This window comes from Monodon monoceros, unplaced genomic scaffold (genome assembly GCF_005190385.1).
Source record: "Monodon monoceros isolate NGI ecotype Baffin Bay Population unplaced genomic scaffold, NGI_Narwhal_1 Super_Scaffold_20, whole genome shotgun sequence".
NCBI classification, from domain to species: domain Eukaryota; kingdom Metazoa; phylum Chordata; class Mammalia; order Artiodactyla; family Monodontidae; genus Monodon; species Monodon monoceros.
The window spans coordinates 66,159,064-66,177,818 of record NW_021703777.1 but is presented as its reverse complement, the minus strand read 5'-3'; the positions used below and the strand labels follow the sequence as shown (position 1 = coordinate 66,177,818).

At 37.2% G+C, this 18,755-nt stretch overlaps 1 protein-coding gene across 4 annotated transcripts in view; it reads left to right on the top strand.

Moving 5' to 3' along the window:
• SLAIN2 (SLAIN motif family member 2) overlaps positions 1-18,755 on the top strand; it is an 80,796-nt gene that overhangs the window by 19,146 nt on the left and 42,895 nt on the right. For all 4 annotated transcript variants that reach the window (XM_029235397.1, XM_029235399.1, XM_029235396.1 and 1 more), the window contains exon 2: positions 14,627-14,775. In XM_029235397.1, the coding sequence (XP_029091230.1) occupies positions 14,627-14,775 (149 nt within the window). The remainder of the gene's footprint in view (positions 1-14,626; positions 14,776-18,755) is intronic.

The window sequence follows — 18,755 nt, the reverse complement described above, 5'->3', positions numbered from 1 at the left end:
GGTAGTTCTGTATTTAGTTTTTCAAGGAACCTCCATACTGTTCTCCATAATGGTTGTACCAATTTACATTCCTGTCAACAGTATAGGAGGGTTCCCTTTTCTCCACACCCTCTCCAGCATTTATTGTTTATATATTTTTTGATGATGGCCATTCTGACCGGTGTGAGGTGATACCTCATTGTAGTTTTGATGTGCTTTTCTCCAGTAATTAGTGACGTTGAGCATCTTTTCATGTGCTCTTTGGCCATCTGTATGTCTTCTTTGGAGAAATGCCTATTTAGATCTTCCACCCATTTTTGGATTGGGTTTTTTGTTTTTTTGATACTGTGCTGCATGAGCTGTTTGTATATTTTGGAGATTAATCCCATGTCGGTCACTTCATTTGCAAATATTTTTCCCATTCTGTGGGTTGTCTTTTTGTTTATGGTTTCCTTTACTGTGCAGAAGCTTTGAAGTTTAATTAGGTCCCATTTGTTTATTTTTGTTTTTATTTTCATTACTCTAGGAGGTGGATCAAAAAAGATATTGCTGTGATTTGTAGTCTGTTTTTGTTGAGGGGGAAAAACCCAAACTTCCTTACTTTCCAGGAATATCAGATAAGGAATTTCAAAGTTCACATTTTGTGAGTCTTTGGGGTTACTGATGTTGCTGCTCTCCTCAGTCTCATTTTTGGGACTACTCTGCATGCAAATCCCTATGCCAAACTTTCCAGGGTCCCTGGTGGTGCCGATGCCCTGGTAGCCTAAAAGGGCTCATTCCCTTCTCTTTTATTTACCCAGATCCCTGCCTCCTTGCCTTTCTGCTAGGACCATATCTATAAGTATATCTGTAAGTCAGTTTAATTTCGACATGATTTAAAATAAAATAATTTGGGTAGTAAATAGCATTAAATAGTGTCTCAATGTAAATGAATTGAGTTACAATAATGTTCTGTTCCTTATAGTAATGACTTGTACTAGCCAGAGCACACTGCATGTTGACTCCTGTTGTGATAGTTTAGTAGCAAAAATGAACTTGTAGAAGCATTTAGGTTTTAAGGCTTTCAGTAATATAAGTTCTTATTTTGCCTGTTCTATTTACGTAAAATCACATCCTCTGTGCTCTTTCATTTGGGAATCTAAATTATGGAGGAAATGGATACCTTTAGGAACAAATTAGCTTATTTAAGAGGAAGGCTCAATAAATGCAAAACATACAATTTGCTTTGATCTTGGAAAAGGTTCAAATTCTGGAGTAAAATTGAGATTTCTTGAGGGTATTAAGGAACTATAGGCAGGAAAAGAAAAAAGTGATTATATCTCCTTGAAATGTGGGAAATAATAGAAGCAGGATAATGCAGTACCATGAAGTTTATGAAAATATTTGGAGAGAGACAAATAGTGTTTAGTTAAAAATTAGAGGTTTAGAATTCATGAGGATGAATCAAACCATGTCCCACTTCTACAGTTACTAGAAGGAACTCTCTCCCACACAACAGCCCTCCACTGCTCCATTCATGAACTTCTGCTCATCTGCCTGTGAGAGAATTAGAAAGTACCCAACCATGTGTGGCTGTTAAGCGTTGTTTTGTTTGAAAAGCGTGAATAAGAAGCAGGGGGTGGGGCTTCCTTGGTGGCACAGTGGTTAAGAATCCGCCTGTCAATGCAGGGGACACAGGTTCAAGCCCTAGTCCAGGAAGATCCCACATGCCGTGGAGCAACTAAGCCTATGCACCACAACTACTGAGCCTGCGCTCTAGAGCCTGCGAGCCACAACTACTGAAGCCCACACGCCTAGAGCCCATGCTCTGCAAAAAGAGAAGCCACCGCAGTGAGAAGCCCACTCTCTGCAACTAGAGAAAGCCCACTTGCAGCAACAAAGACCCAAAACAGCCAAAAATAAAATAAATAAATTTATATATACAAAAAAAAAGAAGCAGGTGTGGGCCAGGCTAAGTCCACAAATGACCTATGAGTCTGATAAATTTGAGGAATGGAATTTAATAGATGCTATCAAGTTAGTGAGGAGGTTTTTAAGTATAATGCGTTTAGTGCCTAATTCGTACTGCATTTTATAATTATAGAGATTATATTTTATGTCTTTTTTAATAACTAGTAGATATAGAGAGAGTACTTTAGTAATTTTAGGATGTGACTATCTTTTGAGTGAGCCTGCTAATTTCCCCCCTTGGAGGGAGATAATGGGTCTTGCGTTGACTTCTCATAGTGAAACTCTTGTTTGCCATTGGTTATTTTTAGCTGGGGCTGATCTGGAGAGAATTAAAAAATAAAATCCAAAAAAACAGATAAGTCCTAGAAACCTGAATCTAGAGGTTTGGAACTTGTTGAGCAGGCGCTGTAGGTTCCTATGGTAGTACCCCCTATGACTGAGAGAGCTAACAACCAGCATGATGAGAAGTATAATCATTTAATTTTGTCTGATTCTTTTTTTTTTTTTTTTTTTTTTTTGCGGTACGCAGGCCTCTCACTGTTGTGGTCTCTCCCGTTGCGGAGCACAGGCTCCGGACACGCAGGCTCAGCGGCCATGGCTCACGGGCCTAGCTGCTCCGCGGTGTGTGGGATCTTCCCGGACCGGGGCACGAACCCATGTCCCCTGCATCGGCAGGCAGACTGTCAACCACTGCGCCACCAGGGGAGCCCCTTAATTCATTTTTGAATTCCTGTTGAGCACCATGCCTGGCCAGTGGTAGCTGCCACATAAACATTTGTTTAAATGACTGTGGCTTGATACTAAGCCTTCAAGTGCTTAGAGTTTAGCTTGGAGACAGAATGAACACAGAATTCGGTCCTCTCTGAAATCAGCAATGAGAGTTCACAGCAGAAAGGTTTATATGGACTTGAATGTGAGAGCTGAGACTTAGGATTTAGGTACAGATAGGCGGAAGGGTATTTCTTGCCGCTCTGTCAATCAAAAAGTGCAGGGAAAAGAATGAGTGCTTCATTTGAGTAGGGTAAAGCGAAGTCTGTGAAGATACAGATTTGCTGGGGAACAAGTAAGAAATTTGAATCATTGGGGACCATACTGTGGATTGCTTGTGAAATCTAGGAGGAGATTTTTGAGTGTCGGAATATCCTTAACAACATGGTGTTTTGGAAAGATTAGTGTGGCAGTAGTATGTAGGTGGGAAGAGAAGGCGTAGGTACTTTTGTGGGCTAGAAAACGGAACCTCTGATCTTTACCAACCTCTTGGGCCCAGACACACATAGCAAAACTGAAATTCAAACCAAAGTATTGAGTCCATAATGATAGTCTTTTCATTTCATCCCAACCACTTACAATTGATTGCATGAAAACAATCATCTCAAGCTAAATGAATAAAGATCAGATTTGTTTAGTTCCTCTTATAAAACATCTACATTGTTTAAAAATATCATTTTGATCTTGCTTTCTTATATAAGGGTATCGACGTTTGGGGCCAGAAAAATTCTTTGTTGTGAGGGCTGTGCTGTGTGTGGTATGATGTCTAGCAACATCCCTGGCCAAGCAAAAATGTCAGACATTGCCAGATGTTTCCTGGGGGCAAAATCACCCCAAGTATTGCCTTAAAGCATACTTATGGTGTCTACTTGACCAGAAATATTTAGTGCTGTATTGCAGGAATAAGTATCTTATTCTAGTAACTTTTCTCCATTTACATTTCTAAGTCATAAAATAATGTTCTGAAAATTAGGAAAAATTAAAATGATTGTGTGATTTATTGTACAAACTATTTGAGAGTCAAGGGAGTGCTGAGATGCCAAAACAACAGGTTTAAATGAGGACTTACACCTGGGCAAACTGGGATGAACAGTTACTATGGGAGTAATCATAAAACATTTATTGAGTACCTACTATGAGTAGAGCACTGTGTTAAGATGGTAAGGAGTAGTCAGAAGAACTGTGGCAGTTGGAAAGCCTCATGAAAAATGGAAAGTCTTGAATTGGTCTAGAGGTAAGGCTTGGGTTAGACAAGGAAGATGGAAAAGAAATTATTTTTGCCCCTGTAGTAAAAAGAGCTATAAGCAAAGACACATCTGTGGTTTAACAGATGTGTGAAGTGAACATTTATTTGGCCATTTTGGCTGGACAAGAGGGTTTTTTTATTGGAGTACTTGAGAGAGAAGATCAAGGATGTAGTTTTGCATCGAAAACACAGGATCTTGAAAATTAAGCTGGGGAGTACATCCAGTGAGAAAGTTTTTGAGCTGTGAAACAATGTTTATCCTGACCTGTGTTTTGGAGAGCTAAGTGGTAGTAGAGGATGGATTGGAAGGTTGAAAGTCTGGTAGGTGTGGGGAAACCAGTTTAATGAATCGATAGAATGTGTTGATTGAATGTATCGAGTGAGAAAACAGTCAAGGTCATTATAAAAATTTTCATTTGTTGACTGGAAAAAATAATGGTGTCATTTTAGGTTTGTTTGGGGATATTTGATTTTGAGACAATGTCTATAGTAAGCACTTACAGCTCTGTGACTTACACCCAGGAGAAAAATTAGTACTAAAACTATTAGAACATATTGTATGTCCAAAAAATGATGATTGGTTATGATGAAACAAACAAAAGACTTATTCAAATTAAAAGAGTTTCTGGGGGCTTCCCTGGTGGCGCAGTGGTTGAGAGTCCGCCTGCTGATGCAGGGGATGCGGGTTCGTGCCCCGGTCCGGGAAGATCCCACATGCCGCGGAGCAGCTGGGCCTGTGAGCCATGGCCACTGAGCCTGCGCGTCTGGAGCCTGTGCTCCGCAGTGGGAGAGGCCACAACAGTGAGAGGCCCGCGTACCGTAAAAAAAAAAAAAAAAAAGAGTTTCTGGGAATTCCCTGGCTGTCCAGTGGTTAGGACTCATCAGCACTTTCACTACCAACGTGGCAAGGCCAAAAAAAACCCAATAATAAAAAAAAAGTTTCTGGTAAACATAAAATAGTAGGAATAAATATATGGTTATATCTTGTGAGGCAGCAGTTGATAAAATAACAAAAATAATGTGATGTAGGAAGTGTGTGAAGAGCTCAGGTTTTACACTTATAATGTGTATTTTCAGATCCTCATGTCATCACTTCTAGCTTTGGTAATGAATAAGTGATCTTGAGAAAACTAGTAGGAAAGGGAAGAAAGTTAAGGGACTGGAGAATAGGTTAAATTTAGCCTCTTAAAGACACTGGGATAATTTGATTACTGTCACTTGAGAGAGATCCTGGTCAGTGGTTATGGGTATTTTGAAAGGAATGAGGAGGGTAGAAATGGATATGAATTAAAACAGGAAGAATTTAGTTCTGCTGATCTTACAACTGGGGTCCCCAACTGGTACATCAAGTATAACTGTAGAATTTCCATGATTATAATTTTTCAGGAAAAAGGCAGTACTCTATTATGAATTTTTGTATAATTATTTCCTTCATTCATTCTGCAATATGGTGTTCCGTTTCTATAATACTGTGTGCCAGGCAGTTTTCTTTGGGGGTGAGGGTGAGGCATAAGGAATGATGTGAAATATTCCTGTCCCTGAGATGCTTGGAATGCTATATGAGAGAGAGTTAAACAATTATATATAGCTTATATATACACACACAACTACTTTCCCCCATCCCCCCAAATGTATTTTATGCATTTTAACCATCTTGGTATCCCGTACACTTTAATAATAAGGAATCCTCACATACCCATTCTTATCTTTCTATGTAACTCAAAAGAAAAAGAGAAGAGATGGGACTTCCCTTGTGGTCCAGTGATTAAGACACCACACTCCCACTGCAAGGGATGCGGGGTTCGATCCCTGGTTGGGGGAACTAAGATCCCACATGCCATTCAGGATGGCCAAAAACTTAAAAAAAAAAAAAAAAAAAAGAGAGAGAAAAGAGAATGTCTGGGTTGCCTTTTTTTTTTCTTTAAAGGTTTTTTGCTTTTAATAAATTTATTTATTTATTTTTGGCTGCATTGGGTCTTCATTGCTGTGTGCGGACTTTCTCTAGTTGCGGAGAGCAGGGGCTACTCTTCGTTGCAGTGCACGGGCTTCTCATTGTGGTGGCTTCTCTTGTTGCAGAGCACGGGCTCTAGGCACGCGGGTTTCAGTAGTTGTGGCACACGGGCTCAGTAGTTGTGGCACACGGGCTTAGTTGCTCCGCAGCATGTGGGATCTTCCCAGACCAGGGCTCAAACCCATGTCCCCTGCATGAGCAGGTGGACTCTTAACCACTACGCCACCAGGGAAGTCCCTGGGCTGGTCTTAATATTAACTTTAGTTCCATAAGCAGAGTATAGTGTATTCTCTCTTCCTACTGTGGCGTAGCGTAAAGATATTGCCAAATTTTCTTTAGCACTTTAATTACCTGATATTTTATTTAATTATTTATTTTTTTGTAATTGCTATCTATGTATGCAATTGTAGCTAAGCAGATATGTATTAGTCAATATACATTAAAACTGTCTCTTTCTTTGCAGCTCTTGCCACAATTTGCAGTCTGGTATAGTTTGAGACTTCCAGTCTTCCTCATGTCTTTTCTCAAAACAAAACAACTCATTTTCTGATTGCCACACTCCCAGCTGGTCTCCCAGCAGTACACAATTATGCCTCAACACTAGATGTTTGTCTCTTTAAAGAAGTAATTTCCAACCTCAGTTTTGTGGCATCCCAAGGAATATCAAAATTGTTTTGATACTCTTAAAATTAAAAAACCCATGCCATACCAGAATGAGAATCAAGAGACTCATGAAATGAAAATGGAAGCATAGAGTGTCACTGTCTAAAAGTTTGGGATTTACTACTTTAAAACTTTTCTTCAGTCTGTTCTGCTTGCTCTGCCCTGTTTGTTGATTCACCATGTTGTGTTCTGCTATCATACCAGCAGTTTATATCTGTATCCTGCCCTGCAGCTATTGTCACTTCAGGGCTTGTAAACTGTTCTAAGACTTTATTAATGAATTTGCCTTGTAAATAATTACCACTATTATTTATTACTAAAATTTCAAAAAGACTCTTACTACATATGAACTGAAGATATTTTTCTTCAATTGAGTTGTGATTTTTTTTATTGTATTTAATAGTGGGATCTATTACAACTTTATATTTTGTGGTTCATAAGGCTTAGAAGAGAGCAGGGAACAGCAGGAGGCCATTAGAATGATTACTATATTGAAGCCTTTAAGTCAAGGATCTTGTACATTCTTTTAGAACAATGTATTAGTTGGTAAAGTATGTAAAGTATTAGTTGGTAAAGTTAAGAGCTTAGGTTCTGAAGCAATCCTGGTTTTGCCACTTAACAGCTATGTCACCTTGGACAAGTCATTTAGCTCACTGTGCCTCATTGACCTCATCTGTAAAACAGGGATTATATTAGTACCTATCTCATAAGCTTATTGGGAAGATTGAAAGGGTTAGTATATTTTAAATACTGAGGAACTTCCCTGGTGGTCCAGTGGGCAAGACTCTGAACTCCTAATGCTGGGGGGCTGGGCTCAATCCCTTGTTGGGGAACTAAAATCTGGTGCAGCCAAAATAAATAAATAAATAAATAAATACTGAAACCATGCCTGGCATGTAATAAGCCCTTGATTAATAATAACATTAATTATTATTTCACATTGACTCAGGAAGGTTGTTAAATCATTATAAAGCAAGGTATCCTAATAGTTTATTAAATTATATTTAGGTGTGGGTATGGCCAAAGATACTTTTATTAATGAAAGTTTAAAAAAAAACATATACAATGGAATATTACTCAGCCATAAAAAGGAATGAAATAGTGCCATTTGTAGAGATGTGGATAGACCTAGAGACTGTCATATAAAGTGAAATAAGTCAGAAAGAGAAAAACAAATAGCATATAATATCTCTTATATGTGGAATCTAGAAAATGGTACAGATGAACTTATTTGCAAAGCAGAAATAGAGACACAGATGTGGAGAACAAACTTATGGATACCAAGGCGGGAAGGGGGGTGTGGAATGAATTGGGAGATTGGGATTGACTTATATACACTACTATGTGTAAAATAGGTAACTAATGAGAACATACTGTATAGCACTGGGAACTCTACTCAATGCTCTGTGGTGACCTAAATGGGAAGGAAATCTAAAAAAGGAGAGGATATATGTGTACGTATAACTGATTAACTTTGCTGTATAGCAGAAACTAACACAACATTGTAAAGCAGCTATACTCCAATCAAAATTAACTTAAAAAAAACAGTAAATGAGTTCAACATACATCTATTTCTTGTTCCTCTGCTCCCTTGTGTAGCTAACCAACTTTAGCCTTCTGCAATACCCCTTTGACATATCTGTCCGTCTTTACTCAACCCTTGGTCTTGTTCCCAGTGCCTTTTCTGAAGAAGTTACTCCACAGACCACCAACTCTGATCCATTGATTCCACATTCTGGGCAGACCTTTAAGCCTTTCCATCACCCTGATTTAAATATAAGCCTTTCCTTGACCTACTGAATAGTACAGGGAATGCTACTCAATACTCTGTAATGACCTATATGGGAAAAGAATCTAAAAAAGAGCAGATATATGTATATGTATAACTGATTCACTTTGCTGTACGCTAACATAACGTTGTAAATCAACTACACTTGAATAAAAAATTTAAAAAAAAATTCAAGCCTTTCCGGATGGACCTAGAGATTATCATACTAAGTGAAGTAAGTTGGGCAGAGAAAGACAAATATATGATATCACTTATATGTGGAATCTAAAAAAAAAGTGATAAAAATGAACTTATTTACAAAACAGAAGCAGACTCACAGACTTCGAAAACAAACCTGTGGTTACCGAAGGGGAAATGTCGGGGGAAGGGATAAATTAGGAGTTTGGGATTAACATATACACTCTACTATGTATAAAGTAGGTAATCAAGGACCTACTGTATAGCACAGGGAACTCTACTCAATATCCTGTAATAACCTATATGGGAAAAGAATATGAAAATAATGGATATACGTATATGTATAACTGAATCACTTAGCTGTACACCTGAAACTAACACAACATTGTAAATCAACTATACTCCAATATAAAATAAAAATTAAAAATAAATAAATAATAAAAATAAATTCAAATTTCCAATCTGAAAAAAAACCCCATAAAATTATAAGAATAGAAACAAAATTACAATCTCAAAATGGCCACTTTGAACTTACTTTGTTATGTTTCCTTTATCTTTTTTCATATGCACTTAAAAAACATTGTAATCATTGGTGTTTTGTTCAGGGTTCATTCAGATGCAAATATATAAGTCTGTAAATGTCATTACTATTGCAGGGAATATACGTTGAACTTTGTGAAGACAGAGGCTCTTTTCTTTTGCGTTGAATACACCTTACTCAGTAAATAGAGAAGTATGATTTTGAGGTATTAAAATCTGATGATTTTCCTTAGCCTGTGAAAAAGTTTCCATACCAATCTACAGAAATTTATTTCAATAACAGTTTTGATATAATTTTTATTTTTACTTTAAATAAAGTTAATTCTTTGTTGTTCTTAGCTTTATTAGCCTACTTTCAGCTGACTGCAGCATGAAAAGTGATTACTGTGGTTACTATAAATTCAGTAAAGTGTCTCCAATTTCCCATCCTATCTCTGTCTTTTAATAATATGTCTGCTATGTGTATGCATAAAAAAGTCCCAAGAGACATACTGCAAACTGTAAATAACTTGAGAGGATAGAATTGGTAGGGGGAGGGAGGTTATTATCACTCCTTACATTTATACATTTCTATATTATTAAACTTTTTTTGTTTTGTTTTGTTTTTTAATTTTTGGCTGCGTTGGGTCCTCAGTGCTGCGCGCGGGCTTTCTCTAGTTGTGGGCGGGGGCTACTCTTCGTTGCGGTGCGCGGGCTTCTCATTTCTCATTGCAGTGGCTTCTCTTGTTGCTGAGCACGGGCTCTAGGCACGTGAGCCTCAGTAGCTGCGGCACACAGGTTCAGTAGCTGTGGCTCAGGCTCTAGAGCACAGGCTCAGTAGTTGTGGCTCACGAGCTTAGTTGCTCCACGGCATGTGGAATCCTCCTGGACCAGGGATCAAACCTGTGTCTCCTGCATTGGCAGGCAGATTCTTAACCACTGCGCCACCAGGGAAGTCCCTAAAGTTGTTACTTTTACAAAATAGTTATATTCTTAGTTGTTTTTATCACCAGTCATATTATACAGGTATGTGTGACATATCGGACAAAATATGATTTGTTATGATCAGTTTCATAACATTCATATTCTTAATTACATCTTTACTAGTTCTCTCACTATTAACAATAGACATAAATTATATTTAATGGTGTTTAATTCCTTTGTAATAATTGTCCTAAGGGAAAAAGCAACATCTTGAGAGACCAATTATTTCTAACATTTTTTTAACAGCTTTATTAAGATAGAATTTACATACATAAAATTCACCTGTTTTTAGTATTGAGTGATTTCTAGTATATTTACAGAGTAGTACAACCATGACCATAATCTTGGTTTAGAATATTTTCAGTATCCCAGAAAGGATCTTTGTACCCATTAGTAGTCATTTCCCATTTCTCTCTCCCCATCCCCTCTCCCATCCCTGGGCAACCACCAATCTATTTTGTCTCATAGATTTGCCTATTCTAGACATTCCATATGAATGGTATCATGCAGTATGTGGTCTTTTGTGGCTGACTTCTTTTACTTAGTTTAATGTTTTTGTGGTTTATCCATATTGTAGCATTTTTATTGCCCCGTAACACATTTTTAAATTTTTATTTATTTATTTATTTTTGGCTGCATTGGTTCTTTGTTGCTGAGCGCAGGCTTTCTCTAGTTGCGGCAAGCGGGGGCTACTCTTTGTGTTGGTGCGCATGCTTCTTATTGCAGTGGCTTCTCTTGTCGCGGAGCATGGGCTCTAGGCTCTCGGGCTTCAGTAGTTGTGGCACGAGGGCTCAGTAGTTTTGGTGCACGGGCTTAGTTGCTCCGCAGCATGTGGGATCTTCCCGGACCAGGGCTCAAACCCGTGTCCCCTGCATTGGCAGGTGGATTCTTAACCACTGCGCCACCAGGGAAGCCCCTAATATAGTCTTATGACAGGTACTTAAGGAAGGTTTCCTTGAAGAAGGGACATTTAAGTTGAGACTTCGTAGAAAGTACTAATGGGCTGGCCGAAGTTGGGCAAGGGAGGGTGAGGTAACCAAGAAGTGGAATTGAGTTTGTTTAAGGCAAGGGGAACAGCATGCACAAAATGACCTAGAAGCAAAAGTGTTGGGCTTTTCAGGAGTAGAATTTAGTACCATATGGCTATTATTTAGATTTGAGTGGTGGAGAAGGGTGAGAAATGTAGCTAAAAAAAAAAAGGTACTGCAACAGTTAGATCATTGCTGTGTTTCAAGGGCCATGGGGGCTGTGTTTTGGAAAAACTATCATAAGGGCAAAAGGAAACTGGCATAGAATTTTTAGCAGAGGAATATTAATAGTCAGATTCATATTTCAGAAAACAATTTGGCTGCAATATATAGAATGGATTGGAAGGGAGCAAGACCAGAGATTTTAAAATTTTTTAAAGATTGTTCATTTTCAGAATTCTTCTGGCCATTCTTTGTCTTTACATTTTCATGTAACTTTTAGAATTAGGTTGTCCATTTCTATAAAAATGCCTGCTGACATTTTTGTAGGGATTGTATTCTGCTGATCAGTTTGGAAGAATTGACATCTTGACAACACTGAGTCTTCAGATCTAGGAACATGGTACATCTCTCCATTTATTTAAGTCTTCTTTCATTTCTCTCAGCAATGTTTTATTGTTTTCGGTGTACAACTCTTGCACTTCATTTGTTAAATTTATTCGTAAGTATTCTTTTTGATGCTCTTGTGAATGGAATTGTTATATTTATTTCATATTTAAGTTCATTGATATATAGAAATAAGTTGATTTTTTTTTTTTTTTGGCCTGTTGATCTCATATCCTGTGACCTTGCTAAACACATTAATTAAGTCTAGTTGATTTCGTTTGCTTTCAGTAGATTCCTACAAAGGATTTTCTATGTACAGGATCATACTGTCTGTGAATAAAGACAATTTTACTTTTTTCTTTCCCACATGGATGCCTTAATTTCTTGTTCTTGCCTTTCTGCACTGGCTAGACACTGTAGTACCACATTGAATAGAGATGTTGATAGTGTGCATCCTTAACTTTGTTCCCAGTCTTAGGAGAAGCATTCAGTCTTTTACCATTAGATCTATTTTCTGAAAGAGTTTGTATAGGATTGGCATTACTTTTCCTTAGTATTGATAAAATTAATAAGTGAAGGCATCTGGGCCTGGGCTTTTCTTTACAGGAAGATTTCTCATTACTAATTCAATTTATTTTTATAAATCTCTTCAGAGTCTCTATTTCTTCTTGAGTCCCATTTGATAACTTGTATCTTTCTAGGAATTTGTCTATCCAGTCTTCCAGTCTATCTGTTTTGTTGGCGTAAAGTTCTTCAAAATATTCCTTACAATTCTTTTAATATTGGTAGTGTTTGTAGCAATGCTTACTCCTTTTTTTTTTAGTTTTATTGAGATATAATTGAGATACAGTACTGTATAAGTTTAAGGTGTACAGCATAATGACATTACTTACGTATTTTGCAAGATGATTACCACAATAAGTTTATTTAACATTCATCATCTCATATAGATACAAAAGAGGGGGGGAAGAAGAAGAAAATTATTGTTTTCCTTGTGTTGAGAACTTTTAGGAAATGTTGGGCTTTTTTGTTTTTGTTTTTTTTTTTAAATTGGAGTATAGTTGATTTACAGTATTGTGTTTCAGGTGTACAGCAAAATGAATCAGTTATACATACATGTATGTCCATTTATATTCTTTTCCCATAGATGCCATTACAAAACATTGTCTCTACTATAGTCTGTGCTATACAGTAGGTCCTTATTAGTTATATATAGTAGTGTGTATCACTCTTTCTTTCACATTTTGGCAATTCATGTGAAAGAAGCCAGACACACAAAACACACATTGTATGATTCTGTTTATATGAAATGTCTAGAAAAGAACATGGAGCAGAAAGCAGATTTGTTACTGCCTAGGGCTGGAGGTAGAAACGGAAAGGGGGTTTCTTTTTAGGGTGACAAAAATGTTCTAAAATTACATGGTGGTGATGGTTCGGGTAACTAAATACTAAATTCATCAAATTATACAATGAATTTTATGGTGCAGAAATTACACAGGCAAATTTTATGGCATGTAAATTACATCTTGAAAAGGCTGTTTTTAAAAAAAGTTGTAGGGTACTTTTAGCATCTTTAAAAATACAGAAACTACTATAAACTAAATGAATAAAACATCAATAATTCAAAATCAGTTTAAAACATCATAATCTCGCCTATACCAGGTGAATGGTAGGTAGCTTTCCTGTTTTTGTCAATGGCACTATAATTCTTTCAGTTACAACAGCTAAAAATTTAAGAGTAATTTTGTATTCTTCCATCTTTTTTTATTTCCTACCCTTATCAATTTGCCTACTAAAAACATTTTTTTCACTGATGCTTTTGAATTTCTTAAATAATAATATACAGTTCAGTCAAGAGGGACTGTTCTCTGATGGACACAGCCAATTTATTGATGGCTAATGTAACTTATAAGTTGAGATTGTCAAGATTTTACTTGTCAAGAAAACTTGAAAAATATTGCTTTATTCCCCTATTTCTGCTAAAATTAAGTCATAGAGGCCCAGTGGGAGAGCTGAACCTCCACCTCTATGCAGCATCAACAAGACAGGAGGAGGCAATGTCAGATGGGGCACTTTTTCTCCCTTTTCCCCATCCTCCATGAGTTAGTCAGGTGCAGTAAAGGAGCTGATTTTACATCCCATCCATCTGGAAGTGCAATAATTTTGTTTACATCATAGATTTCACTTAAGTGTCTTAATTTGGAAACCACTCTGGTTAGAATTCAAGTAACTTCACATTTTTCATATAGAGTCACATTTGAAGTAAATTAACATCAATTGATGTAATCTGAACTAATCTGAGGAAAAACAAATGAAGTAGGAAGTATCTTCTCACCTTTTTGTTTTTATATACCTTCCCCAGGAGCTTATAAAATACTTTTCCTTTCTTCTTTACTGAAACTGAAGTAATTTCATAAATTGATTCATATTGTTATTAAGGATTTTTTAATGTATTGCTTTTCTCTGACGTATCATTTGAAAAAAGGGCTACAGAGTGGGTACTGCTTAAGTAAAAGGAATACATTACTAATGGTGAATGTGTGGTTTGTGGTAGGAAGGGAACTGGGAGTTGGAAAGCAAGGTATTTATCTGCCTTCTAGACAGGACTTAATGATATGGTTATATTAGGGAGTTAAGAACTATTGAAAACAGAATAAAATATTATAAAGACATGTTTCTTCATAGTTTTTGAAATGAGAGTAAAAGAGAAAAATAAGACACATTTTAGGACTGGACAGTTGGCCTCATTTGGGTTCATTTAATAGTTGAGATTTGGGCTTATATTGATGATTGTAGTGTCGTTTTCTTCCTGTGCAGAAAGTAAATGTGGGTGATTTTAAACATACTCCATCATTTTTACTCCCCATCCCCCAATTTAAATCTGTTCCAAAGGATCCCTATTTTATAACCTTGTGCTTAATAATTAACATTACCCTTTTTTGTTTTTGTTTTTTGTTTTCTTCTAGGCTGTATTCATCACCAAAGAAAAAACTTACACCAATGCAGAAATCAGTTAGTCCTTTAGTTTGGTGCAGGCAAGTTTTGGATTACCCAAGTCCTGATGTTGAATGTGCTAAAAAGTCTCTTATCCACAAACTTGATCAAACTATGTCAGGTATGTCTATAATTTTACTTGTAACTTCATCTCTTTGCTTTCTTTAATCAAAAAACAGATAAATGTTGACTGGTATGTTTTTAGGAAGGCAGTTCTTTGCTTGGGGGGTGTTTTCCAAATCACATTGTGCATGCCATCGTGAGTTTTTGCCATATGCACATAACCCTGTTCTGTTATTTTCTTAATAGCCTTTAAAAAAAATCTCCGTATTTTTATTTAGCTTCATCCTAAAAAATATCCATGAAATAATGGATTTTATGTAATAAGGTTTTTTCTGGTGCAAGCTAAAATAAATAATTATTTTTAAAAAATGTTTTGTCTGATATCATCTAAAATCATCTCACCAGCCTCAGGGAAATTCTGATGTGGTAGAAAGATACAAGTTGAGAACCAAAGAGCCCTCATTCTCACTCTGTCACTTTGTTGCTATGTGACTCTGCGAATTATTTAACTTCTGTAAGCTCAGTTTTCTTATAAGCATGATGAACCCTGTAAGTGTTATTTAAGGATTAAATGATAATGTTGAAAGAGCCTAGCATGTTTTTCTGGCTCATGGTAGTGCTTAGTAAATGTATTCATTTCCCCTCTTTTTTTTTTTTTTAACTTGGCATTTTAAGTTAAACTGCTTTTATGTTCTATTGTTTAATAGCATTCACAAAGCTGACAAAATGTGTCGCTGTTTATGGCATTTAATGTAGCATGCCAGTGTGTTAGAAATGTAGGAAAAATATTATTGACTCTTTCTTGGAATTACTCTCTATCTTTTAAAAATATGTTTCAAAAAAAATTTAAAAATTAAAAAAAAGAATATCAGTTTCTGGGAATTCCTTGGGGGTCCGGTGGATAGTACTCAACGCTTTCAGTGCTGGGGCCCTGGTTCAGTCCCTGGTCAGGGAACTAAGATACTGCAAGCCTCGCAGCGAGGCCAAAAAAAAAAAAAAAGAATATCAATTTCCTGGAATGCTCATGTAGTAAAAGATTGATGCATGATTACTAATCCTAAATAGAGTTTTGCTTTGTGTTTACTTGGCAGCCATGTCCTTAAAATTGCTTTTTTTTGGTTTTGTTATTGAGGTACGTGCTATTTTTTAGAGTGTAAGCTGCAAATGGTCAGGGGAAGCAGGGGGGAGCCTACACAGTTAAACTGTCATATAGTAGTTTGTTGTGGCAGGAGCAGTGGTTATTATAAGAAAATAATGTATGGGATGGACATAGGAGAGAAAACCAAAGCTGTTGCACTTCAAAAGTAGCAATTGGAGTGAGTAGCTTTTTGCTTTATTATAACAAAGGCATTAAAGATAGTAGGAGCATGTAAGAAAAGCTGTTACTCTTGAACCAAAACTAGGTGTAATCAAGTACTGGATCTGCTTAACAGTGTTTAGATTTTATAGCTGTATGCACAGAGCAATAGCTATAGCTGTATATATTTAAAGAAAAATAATTTGGCTGTTGCAAGTTTGAACCTTGTAGTCCTAAACCTCTCTTTTCCCAAGTTAAAGGGAAGATTGTTCTTTAAATGTATTTTTTTGATAAGGCAAAGCTTCCTAGGAACTTAGCTATTATATTCTAGCACAGCCGTTTTCTACTCCATCATACTCAGCTTCTCTTTAGTGTACCAGCACGTGTTCCTAAGATATTCTTCTCTTGTTTTTTTGATAGCGCATTATCTTTTTTACCCTTATTCTCCCTCCGGTTTTCTTTTCAGTCTTCTTTAAAGTTTCTCCCTTCTCTGCCCATCTTTTTGTGTGTGTTTTGGGGGGGGAGTAATATTTATATAGCACAAATTTCCCACTTTCACCATTTTTAAATATACAGTTCATACAGTTCAGTGGCATTAAGTACATTCACATTGCCATCACTACTCTCTATCTCCAGAACTTTTTTGTTATCCCATACTAAAATTCTGTACCCATTAAACTTCCCATTCTTCCTGCCTTCCCCCCACCCCCGCCCCATCTGCCCAGGTCTCTCTTTTGCCCCATTTCTCTCTGTTTTGATGATTTCATCCATTCATACTATATCCAGTATCATCTTTATTCAAACTAATCTCCTTTATTTATGCATATAATCAATATTTTTTGAGAGCCTGTTATGTATCAGGCGTTGGGGAAAGGGTAGCAGATACATGATGAAGAAAGACTAACACTGTACCTGCACTCACGGAGTTTGGCATCTAGTAGGGGAAACATGTTAATAAAATAATTTTTATAACTGGTGATATGTAATAAAAGAATGATCTACAGTGCTTTGAGCTTGGAGAAATTAGAATTTTACTTCAGGAAGTAATGTTTGGCCTGAGTCCTAAAGATTCAGGAAAATTTAAGTGGGCTAAAGGGGAAGGCGACAGAGGGAGTAGAATGTTCCAGGTGGTGAGAACAGCGTGTGCAAAGGCTCTGTGGGAGGCCTTTGGGAGCATATAGGAGGGAGCCTGGTGTACATGAGGAACTGGACATGAAGTCAGAACAATATGTAGGAGCCAGACTCTGCAAGGCCTTAGAGACCATGTTAAAGGTTTTGGACTTTATTCTAATATTCTAAAAGCAATGGGAAGATACTGAAGGGTTTTATTCAAGGGTATGGTATGTGTTGGCAGGAAGAAGAAATGATAGGATTTGCACGTTGATGAGGACATGCTTAGCTGTAGTATGGAGAGTAGATTGGAGAGGGCCAAAAGTGAACCGTAGGATGCTTTTGAGGAGGGTTGATGATGATAGCTGGGTAGTGTGTGTTGGGGGGAAAGGGTCGTAGTGGAGATGAAAAGGTGTGAAAGGAAAAAGGAATGAACCAAATATGAGGAAATGAGGGAGAAGAAAGTATCAGCAGTGATTTCTAGGTTTCCAGCTTGTGTAATAGGATGAATGTTGTTATCATTCTGAGATAGAGACCCCAGGAAGAGAATTTGTTTTAGCTCGAAAATAATGAGTTTGGATTTGGACTTGTTGGCTCTGGGGTGCATTTGCCATACCCTCAGGGAAAACATTAAATGGGCAGCATATATGGGACTGAAGCTCATGGAAACTTAGGCCTGGAGATATAAATAATGGATATTTGGGGGAATAGAGATAATAACTAATGTTGTGAGTATGAATGAGATTTCTCAAGAAAAAGAATATGGTTTAGAGTGAGAAGATAAAAGAGTTGAGAACTTGAAATGCTAGTGATTAAATAACCAAATAAAGAGAGACTGCGCTTCAAAGGAAATAGAAGAGTAAAGAGATAGGAAGGAATGAACACCCCTATTTCTGCTCAGGTTGATATATTGAGATCATGCTACATACTAAATATGTTTCGTGGTGTCTTGTCTCATGGTGAATATGTAGAAAAATATGTAGAAAACTATACTGACCAACTTACCACACTATCCAACTAAACAAAAAAACTAAACAGAAAGCATGTGTTACTCCTCCCAAAACCAGTGCTCTGCTTATAGGCAAACCAGAAACTTCAGAAACATCTTATTGTTTTTTCCCTTTAGAAATCCTTACCAGGTTTTTTTTTTGTTTTTGTTTTTGTTTTTTTTGCGGTACGCAGGCCTCTCACTGTTGTGGCCTCTCCTGTTGCGGAGCACAGGCTCCGGACGCTCAGGCTCAGCGGCCATGGCTCACGGGCCCAGCTGCTCCAAGGCATGTGGGATCTTCCCGGACTGGGGCACGAACCCGTGTCCCCTGCATCAGCAGGCGGACTCCCAACCACTGCGCCACCAGGGAAGCCCCGGTTTTTAATATTTATCCTTTTCTTCCTTTTTTTTTTTTGGCCACTTTTATTGCCTAGTTCAGTCTAATCTATTTAACATTAGAATTTCCATCAGTTTTTTTTCCTTAAGCTGATTGGATTATATTACTCTTGCTCAAAAGTCCCTGATGGTGTTATCACTGCTACTGAACAAATTTCAGACTCCTGAGCATAGTATTCCAGGCCTCCTGTGACCTGGCCCCAGCTGGTTGTTTCTGTTTTGTCCCTCACCATGAACTTTACCTTTC